The sequence below is a fragment of the Penicillium odoratum genome, assembly GCF_028828045.1.
Source record: "Penicillium odoratum strain IBT 22623 chromosome Unknown utg000001l_segment0_segment0, whole genome shotgun sequence".
Classification (NCBI taxonomy): Eukaryota; Fungi; Ascomycota; class Eurotiomycetes; order Eurotiales; family Aspergillaceae; genus Penicillium; species Penicillium odoratum.
The window spans coordinates 2998262-3013605 of NW_026643143.1; the positions used below are offsets into that span (position 1 = coordinate 2998262).

General features: G+C 47.1%; 6 protein-coding genes across 6 annotated transcripts; 3 read left to right on the forward strand and 3 right to left on the reverse strand.

Annotated features, from left to right (window-relative positions):
- Window positions 1-1546: 1546 nt before the first annotated feature.
- On the forward strand, window positions 1547-3784 carry N7520_001144 (transient receptor potential ion channel family protein; the record flags this gene model as incomplete). Its single annotated transcript, XM_057135079.1, has 1 exon — window positions 1547-3784. One exon carries the CDS (start codon window positions 1547-1549, stop codon window positions 3782-3784), a length of 2238 nt encoding a protein of 745 aa, XP_057001015.1.
- Window positions 3785-4750: 966 nt separating this feature from the next.
- N7520_001145 (putative U1 snRNP complex component Yhc1) lies at window positions 4751-5531 on the reverse strand (the record flags this gene model as incomplete). Its single annotated transcript, XM_057135080.1, has 3 exons — window positions 4751-5151; window positions 5279-5404; window positions 5465-5531. 3 exons carry the CDS (start codon window positions 5529-5531, stop codon window positions 4751-4753), a joined length of 594 nt encoding a protein of 197 aa, XP_057001016.1.
- Window positions 5532-9398: 3867 nt separating this feature from the next.
- N7520_001146 (DUF3602 domain-containing protein) lies at window positions 9399-9890 on the forward strand (the record flags this gene model as incomplete). The annotated part of the gene is made up of 1 exon (XM_057135081.1): window positions 9399-9890. One exon carries the CDS (start codon window positions 9399-9401, stop codon window positions 9888-9890), a length of 492 nt encoding a protein of 163 aa, XP_057001017.1.
- Window positions 9891-10891: 1001 nt separating this feature from the next.
- Window positions 10892-11794, reverse strand: N7520_001147 (uncharacterized protein; the record flags this gene model as incomplete). Its single annotated transcript, XM_057135082.1, has 2 exons — window positions 10892-11281; window positions 11348-11794. 2 exons carry the CDS (start codon window positions 11792-11794, stop codon window positions 10892-10894), a joined length of 837 nt encoding a protein of 278 aa, XP_057001018.1.
- Window positions 11795-12420: 626 nt separating this feature from the next.
- N7520_001148 (arsenic resistance protein) lies at window positions 12421-13773 on the reverse strand (the record flags this gene model as incomplete). The annotated part of the gene is made up of 4 exons (XM_057135083.1): window positions 12421-13077; window positions 13133-13219; window positions 13278-13420; window positions 13473-13773. The coding sequence occupies 4 exons, from the start codon at window positions 13771-13773 to the stop codon at window positions 12421-12423; spliced, it is 1188 nt and encodes a 395-aa protein (XP_057001019.1).
- Window positions 13774-14145: 372 nt separating this feature from the next.
- On the forward strand, window positions 14146-14648 carry N7520_001149 (uncharacterized protein; the record flags this gene model as incomplete). The annotated part of the gene is made up of 3 exons (XM_057135084.1): window positions 14146-14250; window positions 14303-14417; window positions 14470-14648. 3 exons carry the CDS (start codon window positions 14146-14148, stop codon window positions 14646-14648), a joined length of 399 nt encoding a protein of 132 aa, XP_057001020.1.
- Window positions 14649-15344: the final 696 nt, after the last annotated feature.

Below are 15344 nucleotides of genomic sequence, written 5' to 3' on the forward strand. Positions count from 1 at the left end.
GCCAACGCCACAGGTAACTTGGCCATCATTTGCCTGATGGTCTGTGCCCATAGGCTAGAGAAATTAACTATATGGAGCATTGGTATTTCTGGCATTGATCAGCCCCTGGGCCTGAGAAACCAGATGACCCGACCTTTATCCCACATGATGTCTACAAGGCTATACACACCACAGATACAGGATTCAAGATTTAGGCTTTTCGCACACCAAGGTTTGTACTTCGTATACTCCAAATGAGAAGGGCGGGTTTAAATTCCAGGTATCTCATAGGCCCGCTTTGTTAACCCCCTTACTCCATTCACTAAGGAATAAAAGAACAATAGTCCAATTTAGGCGCGCCAATGTGCCCAGGTGTGCCCAGCCTTGTCGTATATAATAATACGAGCATTTACAGAATCTTATGCAGGTCGGAAAGGTACCGGGATATACGTCCGCTTAACTATTTTCGTGCCTTTGGGCAACCCCACAACTGGGGAACAGTTCCCTTGGTACGTGGGATGAAATAATCTCTCTTCAGTATTTAGGCATTGGAGGACCCACTTGGTTCCGCCGAGATCCATCAACCGCTTGCGGCCAAGACTACCCCTAAAGGACGCGTGTGTAGGGGTTTGAGGGGAAGATTCTGTAGTACTAAGTAGGGAAGGATCTCAATTGAGTCATCTATGATTGAGGGGTTAAGTAGGTAGTGAAGTAGTAGGGATGGTTCAAAAGAGCTTACAATCAGTGATCGACACAGGGAGGCCTAGTTCCCGTCGAAAAAGGGACTGGACCACTGACAGCCATTACACTATAATACCATAATTACCTATAAAATACCATATTTAATTGGTCTATCCACAAGCGCCAGAGCTCTCATAACAATACAGAAACCACATTCCTCCATTCCAGGTGACCCGCTTTGTCTCTGGGCAGAAAGGGAAACATGACCTTGCTCTTCCTCCCTTAGTGAATCTCTCGGACTGCGAATCTTGTTCACTTGTTTACACCATCGCTGGATTCCCAACCCTTTGGCCATACTGTGTATGCTGCCAGTTCCGCTCGCTCTTGATCCTCGGTTTACTTTCTCCATATTCTCCGTTTACCTATTTCTGCAACTCCCACCTGTTCACCCCCCTCCGACGTCACTTCTCTCGACAAAGTGCTCTAGCTCTTTATTACCAATTACACCATCGCATTCGACTTGGAACTCTAGTTCACTGACCTTCCCTTGTTTTCCCTTACCTTTCACAATCGCTTCAACCCGTGGCCCTTTGATTCGTTCGGCAACAAGCGACAACCAATGATACGGTAAAAAACACCCAGGACCACCACATTGAGCTGTTCTTTACAAGAAAGGGCTGTGTGGTCGCATCGGCGACATTCACTATCGCATCAGTCTCCCCATCAAACCAATCGCCAAGAGCCCGGCCGTTTGGGGGCTTCCGCATCCGGCTGACAACGTGGTACTCTGGAGTACCGCTCTGACTGTCGCTCACATACCTCGCCTTTCTTCTTCTCGACATAGCTTAGAACTCTCTTCTCAAGCTTAATCTCAAGATTCGCCAGAATGAGGTTAATAACATGGCTTATCTGCTTAGTCGCATTTGTGGCGCCAGCGTTTGCAGTCAACTACCTCGAATCAAATTCACTCAACTTGTGCATGGAGAGTAGCAACTTCACAGCCACCTATTTCCATGTCATATTCTACCCAAACAACAATTCCCTTGAGATTGGCTTCGATGGAGTGTCATACATCTCCGGAAAGGTCGTGGCAGACTTAACTCTGACGGCCTATGGCTACAAGGCCTATTCAAGCACCCTCGATCCCTGCTCCATTGCAGGGATGGGAATGTGTCCTATGGCTCCTGGTCCCATTGACTTGGAATCTGTTTCGCTCACTCTTCCAAATGATACCGCCTCGAGGATCCCGGGTATCGCCTACACTGTTCCAGATCTTGATGCCACCGTGCAGATTGTGATCAAAACGAAGGATACCGGCGAAAAGATTGCTTGTGTGGAAGCGGCGCTATCCAATGGTAAAACTGTCTACCAGGTCGGAGTTTCTTGGGTGACTGCAGTCATCTCTGGCTTAGGTCTCACGGCATCTGCTATCACTTCCGGATTGGGTCACTCCAACACTGCTGCTCACGTTGCGGCGAATGCGCTTTCTTTGTTTGGTTTCATGCAGTCTCAGGCAATCATTGGCATGACAGCTGTTCACATGCCACCGATTGTGGAATCGTGGACTCAGGACTTCCAGTGGAGTATGGGCATCATTCATGTCGGTTTCCTGCAGAAAATCTGCACCTGGTATCAGCGCTCCACAGGCGGTACACCCTCAACGGTTCTCTCTTCACTGAGCGACACCTCGGTAGAGGTTCTCAAGAAGCGTGACTTTTACATAGATCCGGTACGCAATCTGATGAAGAGAGGGCTCAACATTCTCGGGAAACGAGACTCCAGCCAGAAGGTTCAAGTCGTGCGGGGCATCGATCGTGTTGGATTCCGTGCTGGCATCGAAGAAACCAACATCTTCTTGACCGGTCTCATTTTCTTCGTCGTCTTTGTTTTCATCGTTGTCATAATCATTGCCGCCTTTAAGGGTATTTGTGAGTTACTGGTAAAGCACGGCAGAATGAAGGGCGACACGTTCCAAGACTTCCGTAATGGGTGGAAGGTTGTCACTCGAGGTATCCTGTTTCGCCTGACCTTGATTGGTTTCCCCCAAATGTGCATCCTTTGCCTTTGGGAGTTCACTCAACGTGACTCGCCAGCCGAGGTCGTCTTGGCTGTGGTGATGCTCTTATCTCTCCTGATTGCGCTAGGCTGGGCAGCCCAGAAGGTCATTCGTTTGGCGAAACGCTCGGTCGCGATGCACAAAAACCCGGCATACATCCTGTATTCGGATCCTGCATGTCTTAATAAATGGGGCTTCCTCTATGTGCAATATCGGGCAACGGCGTATTACTTCGTCGTTCCCTACCTCTTCTATGTTCTGATCAAGGGCATGTTCATCGGACTGAGCCAGTCCGCTCCCGTTGTCCAGACCGTAGCTTTGGTGGTCATCGAAGCTGGTATGTTAGTCGCCGTCTGTGTCATTCGACCGTGGATGGACAAGAAGACCAACGTCTACAACATTGCAATCGCGGTCGTCAACTTCATTAACGTGATCTTCTTGCTGGTCTTTTCGAACGTCTTCAACCCACCAGGTCTGATGATTGGTGTCATGGGTGTCGTTTTCTTCGTGTACAACGCCGTCTTTGCTTTGGTTCTCCTTATTCTTGTTTTGATTGCCTCTGTTTATGCCGTCATGTCCAAGAATCCGGATACTCGATACCAGCCAATGCGTGATGACCGGGGATCATTCATCAAGTCACAGACCCAACTGACGACCGAGTTGGATGCCTTGGGTGCTACTGCTCGAGGTGACGTCAAGAGCCAGGCGTACCAGCAGGGTCCGTTTGATGAAGATACCCTCTCCATTTCTAGTGGCCGCGTTAATGGCAGCGGTAACGGCAGTAGCAACGAAGGCGGCAATGGGTACAAACAAGTACCTCACACTGCTCAGCGTCAGGTCCAGCCATCACCTGTTGATCCATCAGTTCCGCTTATCCCCAGCAATTCCTCTGGTTCTCGGAACTCTCCTCCAGGCTACGACCAGCTTGGTCGGGCATCACCAGCATCCGCAGCATCCGCAGGGCGGAATTACAACAACATGCCCGTCGGACAATCCGCATTGGCCCCCAATTATAGAAACCAAAATAGCTCTAGTCCATGGCAACGAGGAGCCGGCTATGAGCACTAGGCGGGCGTTTGTCTGAAATTTTCCACAATTTCCTACCATGAAGATATGTGATGTTTTTTTTTAGCGTGGGGCTGTAACGGAACATCCCTTAGGTCCGGTATTTCTTTTGATCTGTTTCTTTGCTCAGGCTCGCCGCCAATTTGCTTCCAGTACACTTCCCTTCGTTTCACCACCAAAATAATTCAAGTGGTGTGACACTGCCTCTATTCAGACTTTCTTTCTCTCATTTTTCTCTTTTTGTCGATCTCGATAGAATACCCTCTTTCCTTCCCTCTGTAGGGACTCTTGCTGCCGATCGACCTGTATTTTTTTCTATCTCTTGATTACGTTTGTTAATTACGGTGTTCCGGTGCAAATGTTGGGGCTGGGGATTTCTTCTGCTCTTTGAAATATACCTTCTATTTCTTCCTTCAACTATTAGTGTAATCCTGCTTGCGTATTATCCTCTGGAGCTAGTGCTAGCACAACTTGAGAGACAAATAAATACGGTTCAGGTGGATGTTCAGCTTCTTTTATGACATACTATGCTATGTATGTCTTCAATATTACAGTAACGTTGAATTGTGCAGCAATCCACCCAAAATACTGATCATTTGGCTTCCAATGTCACGGATTACATGTGGATCCCGATGTTAGTGCATACATTTAGGGAATAATACTCAAATCTTCTACATATTATCTGTTATTATCCTTCAAATGTTTACTCATAAGGGAGACATTTCATGATATTGAGTATTGAGATCGAGCAGAAAACCCAAACCAAACGCTATAATACAACGCCAGGAAGAGACACCCTCAGGGAGAATTTTACTTTCCAGCGACAATGGAAAAGTTTATGTCACAGGACAAGAAAAAGAACGTCCTACTCGTGCGGACGTAGTGATCATGACTATGAGATATCAAAATAAGAGGGAGGAAAACCAAAGAACACCTCAAAACAACCCATTCAATCAAAAGACAACTGATTTACCATTTTTCATCCATTCCCGGAGGAGGCCCGCCTCTGGGAGGCATGGGGTAGCCCTCTGACCCGCGGGGGCCAGAAGGAATTGGCGAATTCGACATACCGGGCATAGGCATCGGGGGGAAACCGCCTCCGGGGATGGGCATGGGGAAGTTTGCGGGGAAGCCACCTGGAGGGGGAGGGAGGTTTCCTGCGCCAGGAGGCATGTTAGGGAGTGCGCCAGGGGGAGGGAAGCCTCCTGTTGGCGGGGTTCCTGAAGCGCCGGGGAATGGAGGTGGGAAAGGAAGACCATGAGCGCCGGGGGCTGACCAAGGAGAAAAGAATTGATTAGCTGGGACACCAAAGAGAGGCTCTGGTAAATGGAGGGTTCCTCCTGGATGGTTGGACATACGAGGCAGCATTCCTGGGGCGCCAGGAGCTCCGGGAGGAGGGATTCCAAAGGGAAGAGGAGGACCTTGACCAGGTCGACCTGCAACAGAGGAGATGTGTCAGTTGCATGTGCATTTTGCTGGATAGAAGAGTCTTCGTACCTGGGAAGCCGAATGGCGGGGGGAATGCACCGGGCACCATAGCGGGATTGGGGAGGGGCTGGCCTTCTGCAGCGTAGGAGGAGGTGATGGAGTCAATGACCGATTGAGCCTTCTCTTGGCCAATCTCTAGAGATGATTGTCAATATGATCCATGCTTACACTCAAGAGGCATCTCCAGTGACATACGCTGATAGTACTCCACAACGTTCCTCAAATGGTTACGACCAGAGTTATGCGCTTTCCGCACACTCATGGAGTCATGTGTGAGGTAAACATCGCAGTAATCGCCTAGAATCAGATCACAGTCAGTGATCAGACCATTTGAATCGCGTGATCGTAGCAGTGGTTGGTATAAAAGATTGGATCGTTGTCTCCGCACGCGGGACGGGATAATGAGAGATAGTTTATTGAAGGAAAGGTCGGGGTTTGAACCTACAGAAGAGTAGATATGAGGTCAGTATTTATAGCACAATCACACAGGGCAAAAGGGAACTTATATTTCGGCATCTTGATAGCTTTCTTTGCGCGTGCTCGGCTGTTGCGCGAGAGGAAAATTCCAGTTCAGGGTGCGGAGGAGCTCAGTTGGAGGGTTGTTAGAAGATGGGGGATCGGGAGATGTTTAAAAGGTGAATGCTTTGTAGACACTACCCTTGCAAAAGGTCCCCGATAAGCAATCAAGAGAAACCGAGTTGATCATGTTGGAGGTCGTCTCCCAATTCGGATGGTTGAAGGTGAGGGCGGTGAAGGTGGCAAAATCCACATCCTTATCGATACAGTTTTAAAGAGGTTTATCGATTGAGGGATCGAATTGAGCAAGTATCAGAAATTGAGACCTCGTGATAGTATGATAAATTATAAGTACCTGGAATACTCTGTCTGGGTAATTTTGATAAAAGATTGGACTATCACAATTCCGGAATACATACCCTCAGTAATGTGGAGAGGGTACCGTGGCAAGTCTGTGGATGCTTCATGTCTTTCATTCAGTATACCGAACATCCAATGCCCATAGAGCCTGTTTCGACTCCAGAAACAAAAGGGTTGTTCGAATGTTGCAGCTGAAGGACCAAATGAGCATATTGAAGGAGACAAGCTCCTATTAATTTGTGCTAATGAACATGTACGATAAGTAAGATCTATATATATTAACAAGGTAATTAGACTAAGCGTTAAAATTCTGTAGCTTTGGCGACCTCCCTCCGGTGGCTGATCTCGACACTTCATACTCCAGTATCGACTCCAGTACCTACCAGCCAGGATACTATAAAAGTACAATACTGTATACTGGGAGTATCCAAATGAAAGCGTAGCGATAAAATAAGCCTTTGAAATGTTGTTATCGTAGGCAAGCACTACGATCGTACTGACCTGAATAAGTTGCCTTTCAAAATAAAACTTAACCACCATTCTGACCGAAGCCAAGTTATCGAGTCATCGTTTCTACTCTGGCCCATCTCAATTGAATAATGGTCTTGCCACAGCCTAATTGCCGTAACCTATGACTAGGGTAGGAATCAGCTTGGTGATGAGTCGCATTTTCATTTCAACATCAATTGATCGAATGGACAGTATATTTATCGGATAATCCAGCGTTGCATCAATGCACCACGGACACCAACAGGAGAGTGTGTCCGTGAGCAAAGACTCATACATATAACCACGCGCTTTGTCGATTCATTTCCATAAGTTCCCCATCGCAGTAGGCGACACCTGGGTACTCGGAAAACGAAAACAGCTGCCTTGGACATGTTGCACCCCATTTGCGGTCTGGCCTCGTGCAATTACGCCATCGAAACCAGCGCATCCGATTATGGTGCAATTTACATGACATGTACCATTGAAAACGCAATTAACATCTCATATTGAAAAGTCTTGCGTCATCGTGGCATCTTGCCGGTCGTGCATACCCAAGAGTCGGTGACCGTCCCGGTGGTCGAGGCCCTTGCGCTTCGATAGTCATGTGTTTATTGCGGGACCCTATTACTTAATAATGGGGGTAGATGACTGTACGACTCCAAGAAATGGCGGAATATATGCCTTTTTACATCGTTGGGCATGATATTCTATGTGTCATCATGCATGATTAGTGGGTGTAGAGAAGAGCGGGGGGAACAGGTGTTTCCGATCTATAGGGGCGTCAATTTAGCGCTTCTACGTGATTCCATATATCATCACGCTAGAGCAAGGCCGGTCATGTGTATGTGTCCAATCCATTCACTTTCTTAGAAGGGAAATAGAACGGTCGAATGCACTAGACTTACCCCAATATTCGGCAAACGGTCGGACCATGGACAGGGCTAATACAATAGGCACCTTCACGCGATGAGCCCAACCATCGTTTGCGGCCAAAGTCATTTCCTCGGCAGTACGAGCCAAAGTAACGCGGGGTTCCCGAGGCCCAGGCACAGACGAGAAAGTACAGGTCAACAAATTAGAGTAGTGCCCGCAGCTGGCTAAGGGGAGCGTTCACCTCCAATCTCCAAAATGGAGGAAGATTAAAGCACGGGATCTGCCTGCATGCTGCAAGTATGGTCCCGTGGCCTTGATTAAGAACAGCAAGTGCCTCATATCCGGAGTCCGGGGAAGAGAAGGTGAAAATCTGGGGAAAGGCGGCCAAGACGGACAGACGGCATTCTGGATTTTGATTTGCCACATCCACCGGACTCGGATCCCTCGGCCAGTGAGGGCACATGGATGGGAAAAGTTTTCTTTGGCTGAGGTAGATCCACTTTGTTTCGTCATTTTATTTTTCTGATTTTTTTCTCTTGTTTTTTTCCTTTTTTCTTGTTTATCTGGGGAAACGCCTTTCCTTTTTCGGACGGTTCCTGGTAAAATAAAAACCCAGATGAGCCACGAGGTACAGCAAGGGGCGAGAAAAGGGTGCCTCTGTGGCGTTGAACATGCTTTGGCCTTTCTCGGCAAAACCTATAGTTAGTTACATAGTCAATTAGTTAGAGAGTGTAACTCTTAGAAGTGGACATGCGTGAATTGTTGGTGAGGATCTCAGGTACCATGTGGGCTAGTGTATGGCCCTAGACCAGATCTACAGAACTAGAGAGAAAAAAAAATATCCCGCACGGAGTCATCGTACTGAAAATCAGCGGGCCCCTGAAATCGAGTATAGAGTTTACGGTGTAAAGAGTACACGTATTTTTTTTGTATAGTAGAGACTATTTGCGTGCTAGTGCTACGAAGTTTTGCGCAAATATGACAAAGAAGACGAAATAACAAGCTTCCATTCATGCCATTTGCAAATTCTTCGTTGCTTATTTGGTAGCACGACATTTCCTTAAGATATACTTACATATTCCGGAAGTATAGATGTCCTATTATAGGGAGTGAAAGTTACAAATATTCGGGTCGGGATGATGCAATGAACCAGTTAGGGTATTAGAACAGTGACACGGGGCAATGGCGACATGCTTCAAACAGCGAGAGATCCGAACCAGACCACGAGGTGCGGGCTACGCTGAAAGATGTGGAGTGAATGAGGGTTTTTTTCTTTGGTTGAATCCATTTTGGGAGTTTTCATTACCCCCAGAAAATCACCGCTCATCCCTGTTTTTAGCCGCGGTGTATGTTGATTGGCGGCTGTAGTTATTTCTGTTACGTGTGACTGACCATTATTGGTGTGAAAGACCCAGTCAGATGATCCAGGCCAGCGAAGTAGCATTAAAGCGGCAAGGAAAAGAATAGTGGGGGGAGAAAAATTTTAAACCAATAAAAGCGAATTAAAGAGCCACAGGGGTGGTTGCTGTGGTATTCAGTGGATGAGTCATGTCCAAGTCTAGTAATTATGGAATGCCGCTTGCCGAGAACGATGACGCTACTGAAACAAGAAATTCCTATTTTTTACCAACTTTACTCCACCAAAATTGGAAATCAAAAATACCAAAATATTATTACTCCACAGCTTAAAAGAAGACCCACTTGTACTCACCGTGTGACCCAGAGACATCGTGGACATGACTCTATGCCCCCAAACTAATTTTACTACATAAGAATCTGCACCCCCGCTACGTTTGGGTCTATCATTTCAATCGACCTTTCACACACAACATTAACACATGGCCTTGACCTCTTCATAGCTCTTGAAGCTTTTAATACACACATCTTTATAATGGCGTCAAATTACCGCGTCGTTGAGCCTCACCCTTCGGTGCCTCACACCAGTCGTCCTGCAGTTTTCACTGGTCGTGGAGGATCCGGAAATGTGGTCAGCCTCAAGAACACCAAGACTACTGAATCGCGCTCCGCAACTGGTCCAGCATCTTTGACTCGCCTCGACTCTCGCATTCCCACGACCTTCACCTCTGGCCGTGGTGGCGCCGGCAACGTCCACAGCAGTTCTGAGCGCGCCATCTTCAGCTTCGACGAGGAACTTGAGCGAGACCTTCGCCGTGCCGCCCCTGTCTACCACGTCGGCCGTGGTGGTGCCGGAAACATGATGGCTCGCGGCGACGACTCCAGCAGCAACTACAGCCTCAGCCGCAAATACTCCAGTTCCAGCACTGCTACCAACAGCAGCACCGGATCCGTGGCTGACCGCGCTCGCGACATGGCCCGCCGGGGTCTGGAGAAGAGCTGGGGCAAGCTCAAGGGAACTGCATAGATGATCCAATTCGATCGACTTCACTTCATCGACCTATGCACCCCGTTTCAAATGATATCACGACCCTCTTACGACAAACAAAACCAAAAGTTCTTCTCCTTTCGACTCCTATCTCGCATCTAATACTGGGTTCCGACCTTGACCATGAAAAGAAACCTATGGGTGGTTCGATCAATTTGCGATCACTTCCGTCGATTTTGATTCTTGATTCTACTGCGTCGCCGATACCCACTTCCAGCGACTTCGTTTTGCGTTTTCCAGAAATCCTCACTCAATTATCATGGGATGGCGTTTGTTGAGTCTGACCACTGGTCCTCAATACTACTACATCGTGCCGCATCTTTAAAGATCGGTCTTCCTTTCAACCTGTTCCTGTTTCCTTAGGATGGCGTCTCCATAAGACTTATTTCGAATTTCAACTTTCATCGAATGTCTCGTCGCATCCGCCTGGAGTCTCATGTATTTATTTTTACTGGCGATTTCATTGTCTCCTTTATTTCTTATTATTCAGATTCATATTCCCCCTATCGCGACCCTTAGCTACTACTTTCTAGCCCTGGGCCTAACAATGGAAATGCACGCCATCGGCGGTATTCAGAGACTTCAAATTTTTATTCTTATTTTTATTTTCGTAATTTTCTATTTTCTATTTTTCTTTTCTGTAAAAATTTGTCGCTGAAAAAACATGCTTCTTTCCGGTTCGGTGGATACTTGCCGACATCGAATGGCGACATCGTGGCGTGGGTAACGTGGGCCGTAACGTGGTAGCCGCTCTTAGGCGAAGGCAACCGCGTGGCTCTTTTGAAATTTTTTATGTCTCATCTGGCCAGAAGAATCTAACTTACGGCATGATCATTCTATTTTCATGTACCTATTTTGAGTCACTGGACCATTTTCCAGGGGTTGAACGTTATCCACTTTTTTATTACCAATAATGGTGTTTTACCGCGAGGTCTTTTCTATGCCAACAGAAAGTCAATTGATGTCTATTCAATCTAGCTCTATGCGGCAACTCTCTTTGCCTTCGATCTTTTCTCTTCCCGTTCGCTGAAACGATCACCAAAAAGCTCCATATGAGGCCGCATCAGAATAGTATACTTGACAAATTCCTCCATGCAATCCACCAACCGATCCCGGTTGCCACTAGGCAAAAGTCTCTGATCCTCTAGCTGTCCTTCATCCGGAAACTGTGTATACGCTTTTGGAATCGACGATTGATTCGGGATCGTAAACATGCGCATCCACCGACCAAGGATACGCAACGAGTTGACAGCATTGAATGATTGAGATCCACCACACACCTGTGCAATAGCCAATGTTCGGCCCTGTGTAGGACGCACACTCCCTGTGCTCAAAGGAATCCAATCAATTTGGTTTTTGAAAACGGCAGTCTAGCGTGGTGAAAGCCTCGAGTTAGTACAGTAACGTTGGGAATCGGGATCGAGAGAAGTGCTTACCAGATTACCATGCTGCTCTGGAGAGACCCATACATGTCCATTGCTCCACGCACTGAGCTCCCGGAGTTCTTGTACTTTCGGGTGGTCTGTATCGACTTCGTTCTTCACGGGTAGGGTTTCGGGATCGAAGACTCGTACGTCACAACCGAGTCGGAAAAGGATGCGGGAGGCTTCGTATGCTACCAGTCGTGAATACGATCTTCTTCGTAAACTGCCATAGAGGACTAGGATTTTCAATCTCTCCTTTGTGCTTTGTAGGTTGTGCTCGGCCATGTCAAGGGCTGTAGCTAAGTCAAGATTGTTGACCCAATCCTCGGGTGCATCATTGAGGATGAATGGTCGGTATTTCTGGCGAATATCTGGGTTATCTTCATTTGGAGACAATGCCAAAGATCTATAGATGACATCGGTTTGGCGTGTGGAAGTGGCCGGGATAGCAGAAGACATGCTTTTTGAGTGTGTTGAAAGAAGATGTGGTCTCCCCAAGACTCTCGGTCTCAATGTCGAAGGCAAGCTCTGAAAATAATGATAGAACATGAATTCGATAATGAATGTAAACAAGAATAAGTACAGGAATGCCAAAAGTGAAATTTATAGTAGACATAGAGTACATGGAGGAAGTATGTCACTGGCGAATGCTGATTGGTCAGAAAGGAACAGCGCATACTAATGTATGCTCCCCCGCCAATTGCGACCGCAACCTTGGAAGGTCTCAATAGCTCGCTCTTTCCACTCGTTAGATAGCGAGATAAATGTGTGCTACTAAAAGTCTTGAATTGGGGGATGGTTCTATGTCGTTTACACTGATTGGACGACGGAATGTCACCGTTAATCCTGGTTGTCATTGATTTACTGAATCGGAATGGCATATACACATGTGCAGGACTTCCGAGACTAGACATTTCATTATTTTCTCGCAAAAATTTACCAACTTTAATTAGTAAATGGGCACAAGGCCGTATATAACCAACCATACTCTAGTTTTTCCCGTCAAAGCCAAAATCGTGTTCGGCAAACAGAATCCAGAAAGTTGATAGTGCTGCAAAGCAAGGTTATTCTTCTCCCTTTTCATTTCAATCCGTCCAACCAACTCGTTTAGCTATGAATTTGACAACATAGACAAGTCCAAGCAGCACTGGAACTTCAATTAACGGCCCAACAGTAGAAGCAAGTGCTTGATTGCTGTCAGCACCAAAAGTTGCAACAGCGACAGCAATAGCAAGCTCGAAATTATTGCTGGCAGCAGTAAAACTCTGAGTAGCAGCTAACTTATAGCCAAACCCAAGCTTGTAAGTCACAAGAAGAGTAGCGAAAAAGACAACGATGAAATATACAACGAGGGGCGCGGCAACTCGGACCACGGATACAATCTGATGAACCACCTGGCGGCCCTGAGAGGCGAATAGCACGAGGATCGTGAATAGAAGCCCAATCAAAGACCACGGACCTGCCCACTTCAGGAAAACCTGGTCGTACCAGCGCGGGCTGGTGATCCTTCGAAGGGTAATGCGGGTGATTATCGCAGCACCTAATGGGATGCCGAGGAACACAGCCACGCTTTTCGCGGCTGTGGCATATGATAATGTGATATGGCTGCCTGAGTGGCCAATGACCTTGATGAAGAAAATGGCTAAAGGGGCGAAAAGCACCATCTGCAGGAGTGAATTTATGGCAACAAGGATGGCGCAGTATTCACTGTCACCGCCAGCGAGGCCGGTCCATATGAGAACCTATCAAAGATGAACCATTAGTATCATTTCGGTACATTATAGAAGTTTGATTTACCATGGCAATACACCTGGCCAGTCCGACTAGAATTAAACCCTCTCGAAGTTCTGGTTCATCCGGCAAGAAAGCCCACGCCAGCGCCAACTAGATAAGATGTCAGCGACTTCCACCATGGCGAACCCGGGAGAAAAATGAATCCCACCATCAAGAAAGGTGCGATAATCCAATTAACCACAATGCTAAATGCAATCTGGATCCAGATCCCACGCTGTCGGAAAATATGGTGCAAAGATTCGTATCGTACTTTGCACAGGATGGGGTACATCATGACCAGAAGACCGATTGCTGGAGCTGTTAGCTGGCATTGGAGGATTGAACGGAGTTCATGAGCAAGTACCGATTGGAATAGACACCCCGACGAATTTGCCCTTTTGCAGCGCAGGGCCCGTGTTTTCCACAAAATTGCCCAGTATGATCCCGATGGCCATTGCGAGAAAGATCCACAAGGCCAGAAACCGATCTAACCAGCCAAGACTTTGGAATGAAGATTTTTTGTCGGGGGTATCCTGGGGCTTGTTGTTTATTTGTTTTTCGACATCGTCTCTAGGACTCGACGGCGTATCCGATGGGTGGAATTGCAGTCCCTGAGAGCTCGAGAGACCTGCTTGGTGAGTGGTGACTTTCATATCTGACAACATCATCGAATCTGTCAAGGAGAATTCCCCAGCCTCCTCGTCAATAATCAATTGAAACAAATTATAAAACAGATTAATGGCTTGTAGGATAATGGAGTCGAAGACAATATAGTTTGGGGAGATTTTGCACAACGGACCAATCACCGATGAGCAGTGACATGCTTCGCTCCACCCAGATCGACTAAATCCAAAAGTCCATACAAATGTTGTTTCCAATCAAACACTGAATCTTTTAGTACCAACACTCTTTTCCATTAATACGAATTTACACAATCTCCCATGTCAGCTCAACCACGTCCGTACGGAAATAATTCCAACAACGTAATACAACCCACATGCCTTCCATGGCACGCCGCTTACCCTACCCCAAGGACCATGGCTGGCTCAATTTCCCGCCTTGAGCTCCTTCAATGGTTCAAGGCGGGCAAGAAGGTTGGCAAAGACTTTGTTCTCGTCGACCTACGTCGCACGGACTTTGAGGTACATATACTTTCTTCTTCGACATTCACCTATCTAAAATCAAGTGGTATAGGGAGGCACAATCCAGGGATCTTTAAATCTTCCAGCACAGAGCCTGTATCCTAGCATTCCTGCTCTTTATTCAATTCTGTTGCAAGCCAGGGTTCCTAAAGTGGTGTGGTATTGCGGTTAGTGCGAATGGATTTTCTTAAAAGAGTGTCAGCTAAGAAACCCATGCAGGTTCTTCCCGAGGCCGCGGAACACGTGCGGCTGCTTGGTTTGCGGAATATCTGGAGGGGCAGAATAATAGGGAAATGGATAGCGTTGTGCTGGAAGGGGGCATCAAGGGATGGGTGGCAGCCGGTGAGGATTATATCCGGTGTATGGATGGATATGATGCGTCGAAATGGAAGGAATAGATATCCGAGTCCTTCGGGTGGCCTACTATGAGACCAGGTAGACAACACGAAGCCATTTTTGAAGAGGAGAGTCCCCATTTCCCATTTTCCAGTATGGTCTATATAGATCGCTGTTCATTGAATATCAGGACAAGGTGCAAAGTTTATGATCGGGTTGAAAACGATTCATTGAAATGAAGAAATAGTAAAGTCAATAACGAACGGCTATTTGATTTGTTTGAACATCCGTAAAGACCCAAAATGAGCTTCAAACTGCCACTTCCCGGTGTAAACCTTCGAATATTAAATCATCATGGAGAGCCCTATGAATACTCGTCCTCGTGATCACCCAATTCCTGCAAGGGTTTCGTCACGCGTCGGTTGCATTTTCATAGCTATTTCGAATTGGGTCTCAAGTGGCCTTATCCCCAATGCAATCAAGTTAGACTATGGGTGGGATAAGTGGGTTCATCATCGTGTAAAGTATGTCGGGCTAGAAGTCACGCCTGTCACCCAGTAAGTTCTCAATCTCCCTGTGCTTCATTGATTCTGATCTGTTTCGTAGATAGACTCCCATGGGGGATGCCTAAATTGTCTTTGAACTCTGGAATGGGATCGTTAGTAGAGTTCGCGGGCTATGAAAGATGAAAACAGCCTGATGGATATGCACAGGCCACTTCCGATGGGGGACGGTGGAGAGACAAGGCTTCGCGGGTA